Source organism: Solanum dulcamara, chromosome 2 (assembly GCF_947179165.1).
Source record: "Solanum dulcamara chromosome 2, daSolDulc1.2, whole genome shotgun sequence".
Lineage (NCBI taxonomy): Eukaryota > Viridiplantae > Streptophyta > Magnoliopsida > Solanales > Solanaceae > Solanum > Solanum dulcamara.
The window spans coordinates 76,449,764-76,471,374 of record NC_077238.1 but is presented as its reverse complement, the minus strand read 5'-3'; the positions used below and the strand labels follow the sequence as shown (position 1 = coordinate 76,471,374).

The window sequence follows — 21,611 nt, the reverse complement described above, 5'->3', positions numbered from 1 at the left end:
CTTACCTTAAGCGTGAAAATTCATGGAAAATTGGTAGAATTCACCCTAGGTCGCCTCTTAAAGTTTTAGAAACTGATTTTGCACAAAAAGACCATTTCTGGACTTTTTTACGACTTAAGTCGCGACCGTCCCGCTATGGCGGAATCCATCCCACTCTGATGGGATATGCAGAAATAGTGAGCTCGAAGTTTGTACTATAAACCCCCATTTCACAACACAACCTTTCCAAAAATGTATTAAAATTATACCCTTCACGCCAAATTCGATTCTGAGAGTTTTACTCATCTGAATGCGATTCCGCGAAGCCATAAATGCTCAGCGTCTTAACTATCAGCATGTCCAATCAAATTATAGATTTTACCTTCCATCATTCACATGATCGCCCTAGACTTTACTTGACTCAAAATTCGTCCAAGTCTGGTCTAGGATCAAATTTTTCGAAGTTACTATTCGAAGTTTTCCAGCCTAAAATCCTTCCCTATTGGCTTATTCCTAATGACAAAGATAGGTCATTACAAGGTACGTGTGTTAGCTTTTCAAAACATATTTATTTACTAAAAACAAAGCTCTATACAACGAGATATGCCAAAATTACTAACAGTTACACAGTTTTAAAACTGAATTTGGTTTACTTACCACAAGTAAGGGGTTACTTTGTTCTAGATGAAAAAAGAAGATTCTTTGGAAACTTTGTGAGAGATTATGATGTAGATCTAGTAGCTCGTGGGGTTGTTCTCTGATGGAGAAATGGATTCTCTTAGGGTGGTGGTGATAGTGTGTTTGTGAGGGAGAAAAAGAGAAGAGAATGGAGAGAGTGGTTAATTTGTTTGGTAGTGTATTGTATTGTTGTTGTGGGTTTCTTTTTGGGAATTAAGAATAAGGAATATGGGGGTGAAGTGGTGGGCTAATGATAATGGGATTGTAGTATAGATTAGTATATTAGTGAGGCAATTAGGAATGGGTTGGTGGGTAGTTAGTGCTGAAATGTAGTATGAATCTATTACCACGTTAGTTATATGAAATGAGTGTAGATTAGTGTATAGGTTGGTTAGTGTGGTGTCAATTATTGATGGAATATAGGAGTATTACATGTGTTTCCTGTAAGTATATAGTTGTATATATGTTAGGAGATTGTAACGTAGGAGTATATTATATGTATTGCAATTGTAGATTGGAAATTAGTGTGGGAAATGGCTAAAATTTAAATAGGACGAATTAGTATCAATAAATTAATGAGCTTCTTAATTCTAACAAAATAAAATAACTAACCCAATTATAAACTAATTAATTCGAGAATATAAGTTACTAATTTACGAAATAATTACCAAAATTGCAATCTTTTGATTATTTTTAAATATTTATAAAATCTAATAATTATATAAATAATTATAAATATATGAATAATTATATAAAACTATATAAATTATTTAAAAATTATAAAATTGGCAAATATACTTAAAAATAACTTGAAAATATTTTTGAATTTTAAAAAGTAATTATTTCAAATTTGAAGAAGCTCAATAACTAATTTAGATTGTGAAAGATCAAAATTGGGTGTCAACAGTTACAACGTAAGATTTGATCAAGTTAATCAAATACAAAGTAATAAAGAGAATTCATATTGTTTGGTATGTGCTAAGCACGATCAAACCTTATCTAGTTTCTATTTTTTTCTACTATATAGAAGCATGACGAGTTATGAAGGCCATAGCTTGATTTTATTGTACATTGCGCAGCAAAGATTGGACAAATTTCTACTTTAGTTATTTAAAACAAAAATAAGGACATTTTCGTCTTTTGCGTCAATGTTATTACCCCAAAAATTATCAAAATGACCCTAGAGGATAGCGCGCTTGCATAGTGTATTGTTCCAAAAAAAATTTGGCCAATCCAAAAGGTTGGAATATCAATCAGGGGGAAAACTCATGTGGAAAGTGGTCTCCATTGAATTATAGGCCAACCGAAATAAAAGATAATTTCTCACGGCAAAATTTGCAATTCTAGAAGAGTGTGAGATAGTTCTGCATCGCGGACCTGCCCCAACATAGTTCATTTTATCCTTTCGTCCTAAAACGCATTCGTTGAATGCATTTTCCTTTTTTCTTCATAAAAAACATTCGTAGAATGCGATTTATGTGTAATTTTTCGTACGTTTTTCAGTTTCAGTGAGGGCATTCTGCTATTTTTTTCAACCCTCTATACTTAACCCATGTATTGAGGTCATTTTTGACCCCATAACTAGTCCTAAGCGTATTTCTTATATCATCTAAACTAACAAAAGAAACTAGGGCTAAAAAGAGGAGAAAGAGCTAGGGTTCAAGGATTTCAAGCCAGAATCTTGCCAGTTTGATTGTTTGTCTTCATTCTAGGTATGTAAGACTAAAATAAAGCATAGATCTTGTTCTTTCATGTGCTCCATGATTGTGATAGGTTGATTTGTGAATGAATTGAGTCCCCGTGATTTTGTTTCTTGAGAATTTCCCTAAATTTAACATATTTTACATAATATTGCGTAATTGATGTTTCCATGAACTTGTTTATTGAACAAATGATTTAAACTACTTATTTCATAAACCTTAATAGTATTTTGACTAATATTGGATGTAGATGCCTAAGGATTGAGTCTAGAAGCTTGAACTTGTGAATTCATGATTGTGATTAAGATGTAAGCATGATGATAGTCTTGATGGAACTTGACAGTCTTTTATATCTTTATAATTGAACCCAACTGAATGATTTCAACTAAATATTTTCATAAATGATTGTCTCAACTACTCTTAAATAAATGATTGAGAATGATTGGATTATTGATTGGTTGAAATGATTGATTGGATAGAACTGATAAGAGTCCATTTGAGACTTATTGATTTATTTGTTTGGGATTGATTGCCTTATGAGCATTGAGACTTGGAAGGAGTATCGAGCACCGAATTGGGTAAGAGTAAGTAATAACTCAAACTCACTAATTACATAGCCAAACATAGGAGATGATTGAACCGTTAAGTCAAATATTTTCCTATTTTATTGTCCTGACATGATATGACTTGATTGATTGTTGGATCCATGATTGGTTGTTTCGTACTTTATCCTGGAAAAGTATTGGATGGTTGTGGGAAAACCAATGAGCTTGTAGTACGATCACTAGCTCATAAGTGATTGTTTTCGGATAAGAGAAAGTCACATATAAGTCTTGATAGTACTCTGATTGGATTGGATTCGATATGATTGATCTTTGTCTAAACCTTACTTTTTCTTTAGAGTTATGACATCCTAATTAAGTTCCTTACTCTTGATTGAGTTACTTGAGTTGATATTATTCTACCTTACGCATATTTCACTCTGCCATATTACATATTCATAAATTTCATGTACTGATGTCTATTTGGACAGGCATCATTTCATGATGCAGAGACAAGTTCTAGAGATCATCAACAGGCACACCATTGAGGATCTGTTGACATTCAGCTGATTGGTGAGTCCTCCCCTACATTCGGAGGATACCACTAATGTTATTCCTGCTTTGAGTTTAGTCTTTTCATTTTGATTTGAGGTAGCCATGAACCTGTCATTAACACTATTTAGACAGTAGTGGTAGAGGCTTCATAGACTAGATTGTTGATGTGTTAGTTGTATATTGTCTTTTGGCTAATTTCATTCATACTAGTCTTTTCGATTGGATTAGATAGATTGTTGGCCTTTAGCCTTATTCTATAAGTTATCTATTTGAATATCGTGTTGAGTTATTTTCTTAATGAGTTAAGTCTTTCACTGATTGAGTGTTGATTGAATGAATGTGTGAACATGCTAAGTGGTTTGCTTGGGGAGTAGCAATAATCTCTGAGTTCCAGTCACGCCTAGGGTACCCTCCCGGAGCTTGACAGTCAATTCTTTTCTTCTTCTAGCTTCTCTATTATTCTTCCTTTTTCTTCCTCTCTCTTTAATTTCAGTCTCAAACCTAAGAGGCGATAGCTAAGGTGAAGTTGCTATAGAGATGAAATAGTCATTCCAACTACTGTCTTATTCCAACTAATCTTCCTCTCCAAATTCCACTTGTGAGATTACAATATGTTGTTGTTTCCCTTAGTCCTATTCCTGTAGATTAACTTGGTCTAAACTAGGATAATACATTTTATGAAGCCTCATTTATTTTTAAAAAAATATCTTTGTTTAGATAGGGTTTACATGCTGACTAGCCTTAGAAGTAAGTTTGTTTCACACCCCAAATTTAAGGAAACCCGTGGTCAGTACTTACTATTAAAACCCATCGAGGGAACCAACATTATAACACGATTTATTAAATCAACAAATATAAGTATCCGGTGTATTGTCTAGCATGCATCAATAATAAGGAGGAGAAAAAGGAACCGGAAGAGAAATTACGTGAAAAGTTTTATCACTATCTCATTTTGATCCACATACCCGCACATGTGAGCAGGAGGTACAAAAGATCATCCACTTATAAAAAATAGCAAATTAAATGTCAGATGCATTTACTGATTTGGAACAGATAACTAAGTCACATATCCCTGCAGTGAATGTGTCTATCTGGATTAATGTCCCAAAAGGACCATCTACTAGTATTATAGCTTCTGAATTCCAAACACACCTGAAGCTTGGTAGACCATTGGGTTCAAAGGATAAAAATCTTAGAAAGAGAAGCTTGAGGAATAACAAAATTGATACTAGAAAAGAACCTCCGAAGAAGGTTAAGATTTGAGTAATCCTGATATTCCTGAAGAAATCAGTGAACCCGAGACTCAAGTGAATGAAGAACTTTCAATAAGTTCTAATGGTGGTGAGATAAATTTAGATCGATCAAAAATTATGATAGATAATATTTTTGCATATAATGTTGCACTTAACCTCATGCAAGATAGTGAAAGTCTTGTGCCTAAATTCATCGAAGAATGTCGACGTAGATGTGATTGACCAAAATGGCAAAAGACAATTCAATCAGAATTAGACTCACTTGCTAAATGTGAGGTTTTTGCACCTGTAGTCCAAACCCATGAAGGTGTAAAACAATTGGCTATAAATAGGTTTTTCTGCGAAAACAAAATGAGAGAAATGAAATTGTAAGATACAAGGCACGCCTTGTTGCACATGATTCTCTCAAAAACCCAAGGTTAATTATGAAAAAACATATTCACCTGTTATGGATGGAATAACTTTTCGATATCTCATCAGTCTAGTTGTACATAAAAATCTTGAAATACATCTAATAGATGTAGTTACAACGTACCTTTATGGTTCACTTGATAATGAAATTTATATGAAAATCCTAGAAGGATTAAAATTTCCTGAAGCATGTACTAAGTCTCCGGAGATGCACTCAATGAAATTGCAAAGATCATTATATAATCTGAAACAATCAGGGCATATGTGGTATAATCGCCTTAGTGAGTACTTGATAAATGAAGGTTATATAGATGATGTTATTTTTCCATGCATTTTTATTAAGAAAACGAAATCAGATTTTGTTATACTCGCCGTTTATGATGATGACATAAATCTCATTGGAACACCTGAAGAGGTCCAAAAGGCGATTGAATATCTAAACAAAGAATTTGAGATAAAAAACCTTGGAAAGACAAAACTTTGTCTAGGTCTGCAAATTGAACATTTAGCAGACGGGGTCTTTGTCCACCAATCTGCTTACACTGAGAAAATCTTAAAACAATTTTACATGGACAAAGCACATCCATTAAGTACTCCAATGATTGTTCGATCATTAGAAGTGGATAAAGATTCATTTCGACCTCCAGAAGAGAATAAAGAACTTCTTGGTCCTGAAATACCATATCTCAGTATTATTGGTGCACTTATGTATCTTGCTAACGCAACCAGGCCTGATATACCATTTTCTGTTAATTTATTGGCAAGGTATAGTTCATTCCCAACGCGGAGACATTGGAACGGTATCAAACATATTTTGCGATACCTAAAGGGTACCATTGATATATGTCTGTTTTATACTAACAAAGGTTGTGCAGACCTTATTAGTTATGCAGATGCATGTTATTTATTAGACCCACATAAAGCTCGATCTCAGATAGGATATCATGACGATCTACAAAACAGTCTATTGTTGCTACTTCTTCAAATCAAGCTGAAATAATAACAATTCATGAAGCAAGTAGAGAATGTGTATGGTTGAGATCGATGATACAGTTCATCAAAGAAAGATACAGCCTGGAAAATAATGTCAAAGTATCCACAGTTATATTCGAAGACAATGCCGCGTGCATAGCTCAATTGAAAGGTGACTTCATAAAAGTAGATAGAACGACACATATTTCATCAAAATTATTCTTCACGCATGATCTCCAGAAGAATGGTGATATTGATATACAACAAGTTCGTTCAAGTGATAATCTTGCAGATTTATTCATAAAGGCATTACCAACATCAATTTTTGAGAAGCTAAGATATAAGATTGGGATGCGTCGTCTCCAAAATATCAAATAAAGTTTTTATCATAGGGAGTAAAATACGCGCTACACTCTTTTTTTCTTAACCAAGGTTTTGTCCCACTGGGTTTTTCTAGTAAGATTTTTAATGAGTCAGCACTCAAGGCGTATTACCAGATGTGTGTACTCTTTTTCCTTCACTAGACTTTTTTCCACTGGTTTTTTCCTAGTAAGGTTTTAACGAGGCACAATATTTATGGATGTTTACGATAACCATGTATATTATTTCTTGTAAAGTTTTTAATGAGACACATTTTACGTGGACATCCAACGGGGAGTGTTAGAGACAAATGGAAGAGCAAGTGGCTGTCCACTTTAGTTGTTACTTTAATTTTGTGTGAGGCCCACTTAAAGTAGGCAAGTTGCCCACAATTTTCTTCTACCTCTCACTATAAATTGCCATTTTCTGGCAATGAAAACATACATACACATAACATACGAATTCTCTCAATATACTCTCATTTTCTCTTACTCTCTCCTTATTAATTTGCTAAGTTAGTTTATTTTATAATACTATCATCATAAAACATGAAGTTCCACATCTACGGAACTTCAATGTATATGGAACCCAAAAGAAATAATCCCATTGTGTCTTGTCATGAGCCTCTAGAATCAAAAGAATACCAAGGGCCTATTGGAAAGCCACCCTGATAATTGAATTTGGTGTAATTACATTGTCTGGCATGTTTGGTTGAACATATAAGTACTTGATTAGCATGTAATTGGGTATAATTGGCAGCAGATAATTACACTCTACAATTCTCAGGGGGGGCTATGAATTGGTGTAATTATAAGCTGATTACTTTTTAATTTCTTTCTTTTATTTCTATTTTTATTTTTTTATTTTAATTTATTTTTTAAATTCTTCTTATTTTTATTATTCTAATTTTTCTAAAAATATATATTTTTTATTATTTAAATTTCATTTTCTTCTCATTCTCAACCTTTACTTAATGTGATTCCATACAATTTTTCGTATTACTTTTTTTTTATTCTATGTTTATTTTTTTTATTAGCATAATTTTTTTAGTATTCGAATTTTTAAATTAAAGTAGAAATCATTGTTGAATAAAGTTGTAGATATACATTTTTATTTTCTTTTAAATCATATTTATGTAAGTCATATTGAAATTTGACATAAGAGTTGAATTGTATTTAAAATTTTATTTTGAATTTAGAACTAATGTTATATTTTCAGTTTCATTTATTTTAGTAGTATTGATTTGATATTTCACATTGCAAGCCATTTATGTTTTAGTTAAACTTGATAGATCATCTTTTTGTCAAATGTTTTAATAATTTTATGACATGATATTTATAATATTAATATTTTTGTCAAACATGCATTTCATGATGTTCAAAGAAATTTTTTATTTTTAATTTTTACGATTAATAATTAAAATAAACTAATTTAAAAAATTATAAATCAATTAATTTTTTAAAATACTAGTAAGAACGTATGTTTATTAATTGATATATTTTCAAAAGAAAATATATATCTTAAATATTTAATTTAACATCATTTATAAAGGCCCTTATTTTTCTAATATAAATTTTAAGTTTAGATAATTAATTTTTATTTTTAAAATTTAATATAACCTTATAATTATACTTGTAAAACTAAACAATACACTTGTAATTACACTGTGACAAACAAACATGTTATCGTAATTACTAAACTGATAATTACTATCCTAATAATTATATTAATTTCAATTATCAGGTGACTTTTCAAACGGATACTAAAGGTATCTCATTAGGACATATCCCTGAGCAAAAGAATTAATGAGAGTAAATTAGCCATCACCATGTGAGGCTCACCAAAGCTGCTGAAAAAGAACCCGAGATTAAAAAACTAACCTTGATTGATCTTTATCATCATTTTTAAAAAAAATATAAAGGAGCAATAAACTAGGAATTAGAGTTGTGCAAAATTCGAATCAAATCAATAATCCAAATTGATAATAAATTTATTGGGCTAATGGGTTGGGATATTGGGCTAACAAGTCGGGTAATCAGTTCGGGTGTCGATTTGGCTAAGCTGAATTTCGGGCCACTCGATAACTCGATATGAAACCGTTAATATATTTTAAACCCAATTGACAGTTAGGGCTCAGAGCCTTAAGACCTCAGTCGCGACTTGCGCGCTCATCCGACGACGACTTCGACTTCACTGCTGGAGAGTTCGAGACTGCTCAGTGCCTCACGCCTCACTGCTCAGTGACGATTTCATGGTTGAAGCTCTGAACTCAGAACTGAAGCTCACGATTTCTCATTGTCTGCGCTTGCTGCCGCCTGGTTAGTTTCAAATACCCAATCCCATGATTTCACTATGACGTATGGGTTCGATTTATGAGAAAACTATCCTAAATTTCAACCCATGTTCTGGATTTCCCTCTTTTGTTTCTGGGTTCAGTCATTTTTGTGGTTTTAAAATCCTGAATTTCAACTTGAAATAGTCGCCTAAATTTCAACCCAATTTCATGAATGTTTAGTTCTTGTTCAATGCTCACTTTTCAGCCTTTGTTTAGTTCTTGTTCAACTATATTTTTTATTCGTTGCTTAGCCGACTGTTTGTAGTTATTGTTTAGCCGTTATTTCTGTTCTGCCTTTGTTTTTAACTATTGTTTGGGCTTTGTTTTGTTCCTTTAGAAGTTCATCCACCTCTTGTATGAAACAGTTCAATCAATGATGTTTTTATATCGTTTCTCAGTCTTAAGTCGTTGGTGAAAGTATCATGGCTGAAAATATCATATTCTTCCAAGTAAGAAATGAACTGGTGTTTAGTGGGGTATTTTGGGAAATTTTCAGGGAAATCAAACAATGGGAGTTGACAGAATTGTTTAGGGAGATGAAGTTTTAAGCGATCATAAGTTTTGTGTTGCCATAAAGAAGCAATACAATCACTTCTCTCAAGAATAACTGAAGGGACTCCATTTTCTTTAAGATAAGCTGAAACTGCTAAACCAGAAGTACCTGCACCTACTATAATAGGTCCATTAGTTACAGTCTTTTATGTGATTTACCTTGAAACAGAATTGTGCGAATCGTTAGCGCTTAACCCGATAACCGAACCGATAATGATCGATAACCAATTAACTGATATCTTAATGGTTCTTTAACGGTTTAGCATGTCTACAAACCGATAATCAATGAGTAAAAACGATAACTTTCATAACCAAACCAAACCGACCGATACGCAGCCGTACTAGGAACTGTATGAAAAAAAATCTTAGCTAACCTCGGATATCAAATGATGTAGATTAAAATGCAATAACAAGGAAATCAAACAAATAAATAAGAAACAGATAGAACACAAGGATAGAAGTAGAAATTAGATTGGGGAGAACAAAACTTAGAAGAAAAAATGGATAAATCTAACAGTTATATCATTAGAATTTATTCTAGGAAGAAGAAAATGAACTCATACAAGGAAGAATCCAAAAGAGGTTCAATAAGGAGATACAAAGGATAATCCCTAAATACTCACCAGAAGGAGTATAATCCTCTTATCATCCAAAAGCTAACCCCCTAAAAAGGAAAAGGAAGAGACTATTTTCAGGTTCTAATGAAGGTTACAATACCCAAAATTTCCGTCAGCTAAGGGCTTAAAAATGGAATGGTCCGAAAATGCAAAAAATATCCAAAATTAATTTTTTTGTCCCGTTTACTTGATTTGATTTTTTGGTTTCCACATCCTCTTACAACACTGCATTAATTCGATGTCAAGTTGAAAGCCTCCAATGCCACGGGTGCTTCCGGTACATACATCATTTTACGAGCAATATGTGTTTCAATACTATGCTTTGCTTTTCAAAGACCTTTATTTCATCTGAAGTCTTCAGCAGTAAAGCAACAAAATAATGCTGGACTATTGATTGGAGTGAAATATTTTCTTCTTAAAGATAATAGAGGATGTGTTATTCCACAAAAGTTGATTATCTTGGATGTATTGATTACAGGGTAGCTTCCAGTTTTGCAGAAGATGTCACTTTTCAGGCTCTCTAGAAGAGTCAATCCTTTACTTTCTTTAAACAGGACTCATCATTATCCGCTTTCCACATCCAGGTGATTAATTAGCTATTTTGTTTTTCTCTTAATTCTTTTTCCCTTCTGACATATCTTCATTGCAATGAGTTAATGGTAGTTGAGTGTGTCGCATATTGCTCAACCTATTCTTCCTTGATTCAGGGAATATCTTGAAATTGTAGTGTCAAAAGATATAAATATTGGGGCAATCAACAATAAATATGGACAAATCTTTGATTTTGGATATCGAGGTTTCACATCAAGATGTGAGCTTAACAAATCTACACTTCACAACTGTAAATGGCCCTCCCTTTTGAGAGGGCAGAGTACAGTTAGGTCTTGGCCAGTGTTGAATCTTCGTCATCATTATGTAACTCAGGCTACTGCAACAGATAATAAATCAAGGAAGATGCTCTTTTATTTGGTGGGTTTAGTTTTTGCTATGGTAGGGGCTAGCTATGCTGCAGTTCCTCTGTACAGGAGATTCTGCCAAGCCACGGGATATGGAGGTACAATTCAACGTCGGGAGGTAAGTTATTCGTCATTGATCTGGTTATAAATTGGCTTTCAGAGTCCTATGAAATCAATGAAATTTACCACCTTACAGAGTGTTGAAGAAAAGATTGCCCGACATGAGAAAGATGGAAGAGTTACTTCCAGGTACTTTCATATGTTTCTTGCTTGAAGATCTTTTTATTATAATTGGTAACTGTCTTTTGTTTATGGAAAGTTGGGAACATTTGAAAGCTTTTTGTTCACTCGTGTTATTAAAAAGCATTGCTTTGTCGCATGAAAAGATTAACTGATGCAAAGCGAAGGGCCATCTTTTCATGAGTGGAGACATGTGCTCTAGAGAAGTGTACTCTCCCAATTAATGAAACCATGCTGATACAAATAAGAACTGGTCTATTCTTTAAATCTCAATTTTAAGGAGTTCGATTAATATTGGAATTATGGCTTATTAGATGCTGAAATAAGCTATTTTTATTGCAATTTGATTGTTTTAGTACTAAATGCATATGTGATTTTTTGTTTCAAATTTCATGGACCTTGTCGCTTTTTCGGACTTTTCGCTTATAAGAAACATTATTTCTCTCCAGTCTACTTGCCTAAAAGATGGTGAATAAAGAATAACATTGGTGTTTCTTGTAGCAAATACTACAGATGACTTGTAAAAACAGTCAGGTAACTTGCAAATCCACCTAATTTATAACCGTTACCGGCCCTTTGAGTTTTCTCAATTATTATCGAAAGAAAAAAACTGATGCTAGAAGAAATTTCTAATATGGTATGTTTTTAAGTGAATTTTTTTTCACAATTTATTTTTGTAACTCTTGTATATTGCATTAGGGAGATTGCAGTACAATTCAATGCTGATGTAGCAGACGGGATGCCTTGGAAGTTTATTCCAACACAGCGTGAGGTGCCTTTTCTTTTATAGGCATGTGTTATGTTCATAAACAGTTAGTCAACGTACTTATGGTTTAGCATGCTTCCTATGTTTCACTTGATGTATTCTCATTATCTTGTGATTCAGGTAAGAGTAAAACCAGGAGAGAGCGCTCTTGCCTTTTACACTGCTGAAAATCGAAGCTCGACTCCTATTACAGGTGTATCAACATACAATGTAACCCCCATGAAGGTATATGCTTATATCAGGTGTATTGTAGTTTGTCCACCTCCCCTCGTAGTTCTCAATCATCCAATACAACCTTTAGGCAGCTTATATGACTTGAAGATGAAACTCCCTAGTCCTTCTACCTATTGTCATATTTTCAATGTTTTGCTCTATGGAACACCTCAAAACTGTAGATGCTCATCATTGTTATATTATTTCTATTAGACAAGTCTTCTATTTCCGAGTCTATTCCAAACATATTATAGGTCATAAACAAAGGAATCTTTTCTTTTAAAATTATTGAGCTAAAATGTGATGTTTGAGAGTCAACTTTCATTGATGTTGGCACCAATATGGTGCCACGCCATCTGTTCAATAGCGTCGCCAACATGAAGGTTTCAACTATGTCATATGTAACTTAACCGCTCTCTTTAAAAGAAGTGAAGCATGAGACCCCGTGTCACTATGCTCTTTCCGACTCTGCATAGATCATCTATCTACTACTGACAATTATATATTTTGTAGTCCAGTCGTTTGCTCAAAATATATCGTTCTGTATAGATTAGCATAAATTGACAACCATAATGGTGATGTGCCTTCAATTTCATAGCATAGTCACCCTAGTAGACCCATACTTGGTTGTAAAGTTCACACATTTTAAAAACAGTCATATGTATTAAACAAACAAGGCTCTAGTAAGTTATAAAACATTAGATTTTATTCATAATCATGCTTTTAAGCCCATTACAGCCTGGAAACTCGTTTCATTGAGTATGCAGTTCTTATAGCACCTAGGAACATTGGTTCAACTCATATTTCTTAAAGTTACTAGAGACGAGCATGGATTGTCGATCTGAAAGGGATTTGCTCCTTCAAGCGACATTTTCATCTCCTCCTAGTGGCCCCAAAAGCAGAAATGATTAATGTGAGAACAACTTTATTTTCTACTTTCGCTGGAAAGTTTCTCATATTTGTATTCTTGAACCTTTTGTAGATTTATTATATGATAAAAGACCTTGATCATTAAAGTGCCTGCATTTTTTTTTGGAAAGGCACAAGTATCCCTCTGAACTTGTCTCACCTTTGTGGGGATGCCATTATCCCTCTAGACCTTTATGAAGTGGAATAATTACCACCTATTACCACCTCAAGCGCTCTCATGGTATGAGAAGCGCGTGTGAACCATTACCTGCTTATTTATGTCATGTCAGCGCTTAGTACTTATTTCACTTTGAAGTAGTTCAGGGGTAGTTTAATTCCCCCAAAGTACCACCTTATGCCTTTTCCCTTCTCTTAACCTAATCTTTAGTCTAGGTTTTTGTTTCATGATATCACCTTTTTTGGTCAGTGGATGGTATTGAAATTCTATTGGTAGTGGTTGCACGCCTAAGGAGGAATGTTGTGTCACTGACTTGTCTGTATTTTTTGTTTTAACCATCTACTCATTGAGTGAAATACAACAATGAATTTGCCATTATTAGTCAAAATAATAATTAGAAGTACTGGAAGTTCTCTCTATCTTCTCTTACGTGACTAAAAGACTCCTAGGAGGTATACCACCTAAAGTAAATGTATTGACATTACTAAAAACATATCCCCAACTAATTGGTATCACTTAACATTGATCTTTTTCTTCCATCGTGCTCTAATTTTCGTTAGTCTTCATGGATTCCAAGAAATTATAGGTACTTCTATGAAAACTTTCTTCCATGTAATTTTAGGTCTATCTCGTCCCCTTATTAACACATTCGCTCATCATGGTTGCATACTTACAAATGGGTGCATCTAGAGGTCAATGCATGGCATGAACAAACTATCTCAAGAGACTTTCTCTCATTTTATCCTCGATATGTGCTACTTGCACCCTCTACCGAATGTGGTTATTTTTCATCTTTTATATTCTTATATCACCACACATCCATCTTAACTCATAGCATAAGTGCCTCTGTGACATTTAACTTGTGGTTGTGTTGGACATTAGTGACATAACATTGCTAGTCTTATAACTGTTGCATAAAACTTACATTTGCGTTTAGTAGGCATCATACTATCATATAAAACCTTGATAGCACTTCTTCATTTCAATCACACCATTTCCTGGAGTATCTCACCTAGATGTCTGTTATCAAAATTCAAGCACCACAACCCCGTCTAATCTCACATCCAGTTCGCTCTTCTTATTTTGACTATTAAACTTGTAGTGCATTCAGTCTTTTGCTTTTCTTATATCCCTTACCTTTCAGAATGATTCTCCACTGTTCCATCTTTTGGTTGACACCCTCGTTGCTTTCGTCAATTAGCACAATAGTACCTCTATCTCCTATCGAGTTAGTTAGCTCATTGATAATTAGGGTAAACAAGTACGGGCTTAATGCTGAACCTTTGATGTGAACCTGCGGTTATGAGAACTTCTTTGTATCTCCCTCTAATGTTCTCACATAGGATGCAATATGTATCTCGGCTAAACATTGGCATAATACATTATTTGGTTTTCTTTAGTGCTACAAGGTGCAAGGCAGTATTATTTTTTTGATACATAGGTGTAGGGAAGTATTAGGTATCCATACGAGCCATTTTCATCTTTTTAACGGGAAACGAAATCTTTCTCATCAGGCTGCTGTGTATTTCAATAAAATACAATGTTTTTGCTTTGAGGAACAGCGATTGCTTCCTGGGGAGCAGATTGACATGCCTGTAAGTAGCTCATCAACTTTCTTTGCCTGAAGATTATTGCATCTTTTCGTGCCAATGACACATTAATCGTCTTGCATTTGTAGGTTTTCTTTTACATTGATCCCGAGTTTGAAACCGACCCCAAAATGGATGGCATCAACAATTTGATCCTATCATACACATTCTTTAAGGTCCCGGACAAATAAAGAATTAGCTTTGTTTTCGTGGCTGACAAGGAAAAGAACAGTGAAAACATTGTTTCACCTGTAGTTTGTGTTATTACTGGACCAAAAAATTCATTTATCATCCTACTACAATAATTTAAAAGAGAACAGACAAATATGAATGTCTACAACAATTGTAGCCTTTTTCTTAGCCACATTTTCTCTTTCCGTTGTGTTAGATGATAAACTTATCCACTTCCCTGGTTATGTATTATACTTGTACGAAAACTAAGATATCAACGGCTACATATCCAATATGTAATCCTACAAGTGGAGTATGGGGATGATTGAGTGTACACAGATTTTACCCTTACCTCGTAAAGATAGAGAGGTTGTTTCTGATAATCTTTTATAGTTACAATAAGCTAAAGATCAATATAGAACTTAACATTACAAGATTTGTAAGAGAAACAAGTTGTTCTGGTATCTCTCCTTCAAGCAAGTTGACTGATAGGTCCAATACCTCAAGTACTTGCATCTTTGCTATTTCTACAGGGTTGAGACCAGAAATTTCATTGCAGAAAGCAGAGAACACTCTTACATTGATCGAGTTGCCTATTTCTGGAGGAATATGACCTGTTAACTGATTTGAATCAAGGTAAGATTGACGAATTTCCCTATTTCTATAGGAATGGAGCTAGATAGGCGATTCCCATAAAGATACAAATAGGTCAAGTTGTTCAAATTCCCTAATGAATAGGGAATAGAACCATCAAGAAAGTTATTATTCAAAGATAGCAGAGTAAGAGACCTTAGGTAACCTATCTCACCTGGAATAGAACCATCAAGAAAGTTATTATTCAAAGCTAGCAAAGTAAGAAACCTTAGGTAACCTATTTCTCCTGGAATCGAACCATTTAAATGGTTCTCAGAGATGCCAAGCTTTTGAGTCGATTTGTGGTGGGATTGTGCCTGAAATATAATTGTTGGACAAATCAAGACAGGCAAGATTAGTGAGTTTATCAATTTCAGGTGGGATGGTGCCAGATAAATGATTTATGCTAAGATTAATATATTCAAGAAAAATGAGAGTTGAAAATGGAAAATCATAGTGTGCCAATAACACTTGCATTTGTAATATCCAACCTGTTTACTCTAGCATTAGAACATTTAACTCCATTCCAGTCCTTGCATTCACTAGAATTTTGTGTCCATGAAGCCAATAAGGAATCATTCTTATTTTACAAAATTGATTTCCATTTTAGGAGAGCAGTTGCTTCCTCGATGGAAGTAAAAGTAATTGTGAAGAGATACAGAGGGTGAAAAAATGTAGTAGAGAACATATTTTGGTAACCATCATTCATTAACTTTTTCAGTTGATTTGTTTGATTTTTGATCAACTTGTATGGTTTTTTTATATTGTAGCAAGTCTTGCTAGTCAATGAGACTACATTTCTCAGCTTGTGAAACACAAGTGTAGACTTTGGAGTCTATGATTCATGAATGTCTCACTATCCTAAAGACCATGGTAAATGAGTTGTTGAAATTGCAGTACAATTATATTGTATCATATCATAGAGATTGATTTTTCTAAAAGTTATTCAATTAATTGTAATTATCTCAGAAAATTATGTTTCTTTGTTTTGTAACAAAAAAAAAATGTTGGTCTGTTAAAAATGTCCATATTCAGAAGATGAGTATAGCGGAAATGAGTATGCTCAAAGGGATAGTGGGCATACTAGGAGAGATATGACTCAAAACAAAGTAATACGGGACAAGCTGATGGTGACCTTTTTGGCAGACAAGATGATAGAAATGAGATAGAGATGATTCAGACATATAAAGAGGAGGTGTGTAGATGCACCCAATAAGGAGATGTGAGAGGTTGGTTGTAGCAAAAGTTTATAAGAGAGATAGAAGTAGACTGAAAAAGAATCGAGGGATGTGATTAGACCTGATATGATACAACTTTAGCTTACTAAGGGCATGATCTTAGTTAGGAAGATATGAAGGTCGAAAATTAGGATAGAATATTAATAGATTGTCAAGTGTTGTTGCGCGTCATGTGGAGGAGGTAGTAGACTAGCCTCTTATCCTTATTAGTAGTACTAGTATATGTACCCGAGCAAAGCGCAGATATTTTAAAAGGTAATAATGTTTAAAATTAAAACTAACTTCTAACATTTATTATTCACTTATTATTTTTATAAAATATTTGCAGTAAGTCATTAACTTATCTATTTTAGCACATTAAATTAATATTATTAGTACACAACTTTATTTACTATAATATTAAAGGGCAAATAACTATATAAGAAGATGCAACTCAATTTTAGCGATTATTGTAGACATATTCTAAATAAGAAAAAAAATTTGAAAGCAATATTGTTAGTTACCTTGATTTTGAAGGAAATTTGATAGCAAATAATATTTCATAATGTAGCTGGAAAGTTGGGTTATTGTATAAATATTTGGAACAATCTGCACATGTATAGTACTTATATTAAAGTGTGTTGTCAAAAAAGAAAAAAAATGATAATTCTTTTTAAAACAAACTTAAAAGGATAGTCGGTCATTCTTTTTTAAAATAGAAGTAGTAATTGAATTAATCATTTTCCCTTCACCCCAAGACTTAATAGAAGGAGCTCATTTTCTTTCTCCATATAAGCGTCAGTTTCTTCACTAATCTCATTATCTAACCCCAAAAGATGTAGCAAACGTAAACGTGTAGGGGAGACTAACAAGTAACAACCATGGTCTCATTTCGTAAGATAAGTATTAACATGTAATATTTTCTTCTCTAATTTGCCTACTTCAACATCAATCTCAAAATTGCAGTTGATCAGTTTGAATTGGTGCATGTATTAGTACATTACTGGACAAACAAATGCACTTAACGTACACAATCTTGGTAGAAAGATTATATTTTATGTCTGCATACATATCTTTCGAGAAACTCCTGCTCTTTTTTCAAATGATTGGTATTCAAATTATGATAAATCCTCTGTAACAGTTAATAGTCAGAGAGATTGTGCAATCCTTAGAAGTTTAATCAGATATCTTTCATATGAAAGATTTGTTGATTGGCACTTTCAGAAGAACTGAAAATTATAAACCAATTACATTAATAAATAGAAAAGAATAACTTGATAAAAACACATGATATTAACTATCCATCATTCAGTTTCAATACATAGGTTACTGTATACTTTTAATAAAACTGTCATGCTCTTATTACATTTTTAAAATATACTTTACCACTTCTCTCTTTTCAGCAACTATTTAAGAAATAATTAATAATCTGTTATAAAATATCTTAATTCAACAAAATAAAGCGGAGAAACTAAAGAGGAGAAAGGAGAACAGAAGAGGAAGAGAAGAAATTAACTTGCTGTGTATATGTTCGTGTGTTCTTATTGCCAAAATCTGGCAATATTTATAGTCATAAGAAGGAGCAAAATATAGTGGGTGGGACCCACACAAAAAGAAAGTTAATTGTCAGTGGACATCCAACTTTGTCCACTTGTTGTTTAACACCCCCCTTGGATGTCCACGTGAAATGTGCCTCATTAAAATCTTACTAAAAAAAAAACAGTGGGAAAATCTTAGTGAAAGAAAAATAGTATACATATCTGGTAATACGCCTTGAGTGCTGCCTCATTAAAAACCTTGTTAGGAAAACTCAGTGGGACAAAACCTAGACTAAGAAAAAAAGAGTGCAGCGCGTATTATACTCCCCCTGATGAAGACATCATTTAATATCTCGAAGACGCCGCATTCCAATTTTATATCTCAATTTCTCAAAGGTTGAAGTTGGCAATGCTTTGGTAAATATATCTGCTAAATTATCACTTGAGCGAACTTGTTGAACATCTATTTCACCTTTCTTTTGAAGATCATGGGTAAAGAAGAATTTTGGTGAAATATGTTTTGTTCTATCTCCTTTGATGTATCCTCCCTTCAATTGGGCTATACATGCAGCATTGTCTTCATACAATATTGTTGGAACGTCTTTTGTCAAAGAAAGGCCGCATGTTTCTTGAATGTGTTGAATTATTGATCTTAACCAAACACATTCTCGACTTGCTTCATGAATGACTATTATCTCTGCATGATTTGAAGAAGTGGCAACCATAGTTTGCTTTGTTGAACGCCATGATATAGCTGTACCGCCACATGTAAATAAATATCCTATCTGCGATCGACCTTTATGGGGATCAGACAAATATCCCGCATCTGCGTAACCAATCAATTGTGACTGAGATTCATTCGAGTAAAACAATCCCATATCAATGGTCCCTTGGAGATATCTGAATATATGCTTAATTCCATTCCAGTGTCTTCGCGTTGGGGAATAACTACATCTTGCTAACAAGTTTACTGAGAAAGCTATATCTGGTCTAGAATTGTTGGCAAGATACATTAATGCACCAATTGCACTAAGATATGGTATTTCAGCACCAACAATCTCTTCATCATTTTCATGAGGTCGAAATGGATCTTTATTAATATCAAGAGATCTCACAACCATTGGGGTACTCAATGGATGTGCTTTATCCATATAAAACCTCTTTAAAATATTTTCAGTATATGTTGACTGATGGACAAATATCCCATTTGTAAAATGTTCAATTTGTAGACCAAGATAAAATTTTGTCTTTCCAAGGTCTTTCATTTTAAACTCCTTTTTCAGATATTTTACTGCCTTTGAAAGTTCTTTCGGAGTTCCAATAATATTCAAATCATCAACATATACTGCTATTATGACAAATTCAGATCCAGACCTTCTCATAAAGACACAAGGTCAAATTGGATAATTTTTATATCCTTCTTTTAGCAAATATTCGCTAAGACGATTGTACCACATTCGCTCTGATTGTTTTAACCCGTACAAGGATTTCTGAAGCTTTATTGAGCAATTTTCTCGAGAATCCTTGTATGCTTCAGGCACTTTGAACCATTCGGGAATTTTTATAAAAATATCGTGGTCCAATGAGCCATATAAATAAGCAGTGACCACGTCCATTAAGTGCATTTTAAGCTTTTCATGAACTGCCAAATTTATTAGATACCTGAAAGTAATTGCATCCACCACAGGGGAATATGTTTCCATATAGTCAATGTCAGGTCTTTGCGAAAAACCTTGGGCTACAAGTCGTGCTTTATATCTTATGACTTCACCTTTTTCATTTTGTTTACGCACAAAAACCCATTTGTGTCCTACTGGCTTGACACCTTCAGGTGTTCGGACTATTGATCCGAAAACTTCACGTTTTTCAAGGAAAGTTAACTCTGCTTGAATTGCATCCTTCCATCTTGGCCAATTATTTCTCTGTCTGCATTCATCGACAGATTTTGGTTCAAGATCCCTATCTTGTTGCATTATTTCAATGGCAACATTATAAGCAAAAATATTATCGACCACAATATTATTTTGGTTCCACCGTTTTCCTGTCGAGACATAACTTATTAAGATTTCTTCATTCTCATTATTTTCAGGTACTTGGACCTCCTAGGTGGTAACACCATTTGTTGTGTCTCTAGGCTCTTCTTGAGCACTCGCCTCCAAATTATGATCATCTTGATCATTTATTCCTTTCCTTTTTCGAGGATTTTTAACTTTGGAACCAAATGGTCTTCCACGTTTTAAGCGTGGCCTAGACTCATTTGCCTGAACAAGCTGTCCTACCGGGACATCAACTCGAACTTGAGCATTAACAGCTGGGATATGCGATTTAGTAACCCGTGGAAGGTTAGTAAATGCATCCGGCAGTTGATTTGCAATATTCTGCAAATAAATCATCTTTTGAACTTCTTGCTCACATTGATTTGTTCGAGGATCTAAATGAGATAGTGACAATAAATTCCAATCTATCTCATTTTTCAGCTGCTTATGTTCTCCCCTTAATGTTGGGTATACTGATTCATCAAAATGGCAATCAGCGAATTTTGCCGTAAATAAATCTCCAGTCATAGGTTCCAGATATTTTATAATAGAAGGAGATTCATACCCAACATATATTCCTAACCTTCTTTGGGGACCCATCTTTGTGCGGTGCGGTGGAGCAATTGGGACATATACCGCACACCCAAATATTCTAAGATGGGATATATTTGGCTCCCTTCCAAACGCCAACTGTAATGGAGAAAATTCATGATAATTTGTTGGCCTTATGCGCACAAGTGCTGCTGCATGCAAAATAGCATGCCCCCATACTGAAATAGGAAGTTGTGTCCTCATTAGCAATGGTCTAGCTATCAATTGGAGACGTTTAATCAATGATTCTGCTAGACCATTTTGAGTATGAACATGAGCGACCGGATGCTCAACCTTTATTCCAACCGACATACAATAATCATTAAATGATTGAGATGTAAATTCACCAGCATTATCAAGACGAATTGTCTTTATTGCATAATCTGGAAATTGTGTTCTTAACCTTATAATTTGAGCTAACAATCTCGCAAAAGCCATGTTGCGAGTTGATAATAAGCACACATGTGACCATCTTGTAGATGCATCTATCAAAACCATATAATATTTAAACGGTCCACATGAAGGGTGAATTGGCCCACATATATCACCCTGTATACGTTCTAGAAACGCAGGAGATTCAATCCCAATCTTAGTTGCTGATGGCTTGATAATCAGTTTTC

General features: G+C 33.9%; 1 protein-coding gene and 1 long non-coding RNA gene across 2 annotated transcripts; one reads left to right on the top strand and one right to left on the bottom strand.

Moving 5' to 3' along the window:
- Positions 1 to 8,573: 8,573 nt before the first annotated feature.
- Positions 8,574 to 15,165, top strand: LOC129880792 (cytochrome c oxidase assembly protein COX11, mitochondrial-like). Its single transcript, XM_055954988.1, has 8 exons — positions 8,574 to 8,768; positions 10,433 to 10,538; positions 10,662 to 11,028; positions 11,107 to 11,159; positions 11,850 to 11,922; positions 12,037 to 12,141; positions 14,731 to 14,811; positions 14,895 to 15,165. Exons 2-8 carry the CDS (start codon positions 10,456 to 10,458, stop codon positions 14,994 to 14,996), a joined length of 864 nt encoding a protein of 287 aa, XP_055810963.1. The 5' UTR covers positions 8,574 to 8,768; positions 10,433 to 10,455; the 3' UTR covers positions 14,997 to 15,165.
- Positions 15,166 to 15,382: 217 nt separating this feature from the next.
- Positions 15,383 to 16,324, bottom strand: LOC129880793 (uncharacterized). The gene is made up of 2 exons (XR_008765495.1): positions 16,101 to 16,324; positions 15,383 to 15,926 (listed from the first exon to the last, which is right to left on the bottom strand). It is a non-coding gene; the product is annotated as an uncharacterized LOC129880793 (long non-coding RNA).
- Positions 16,325 to 21,611: the final 5,287 nt, after the last annotated feature.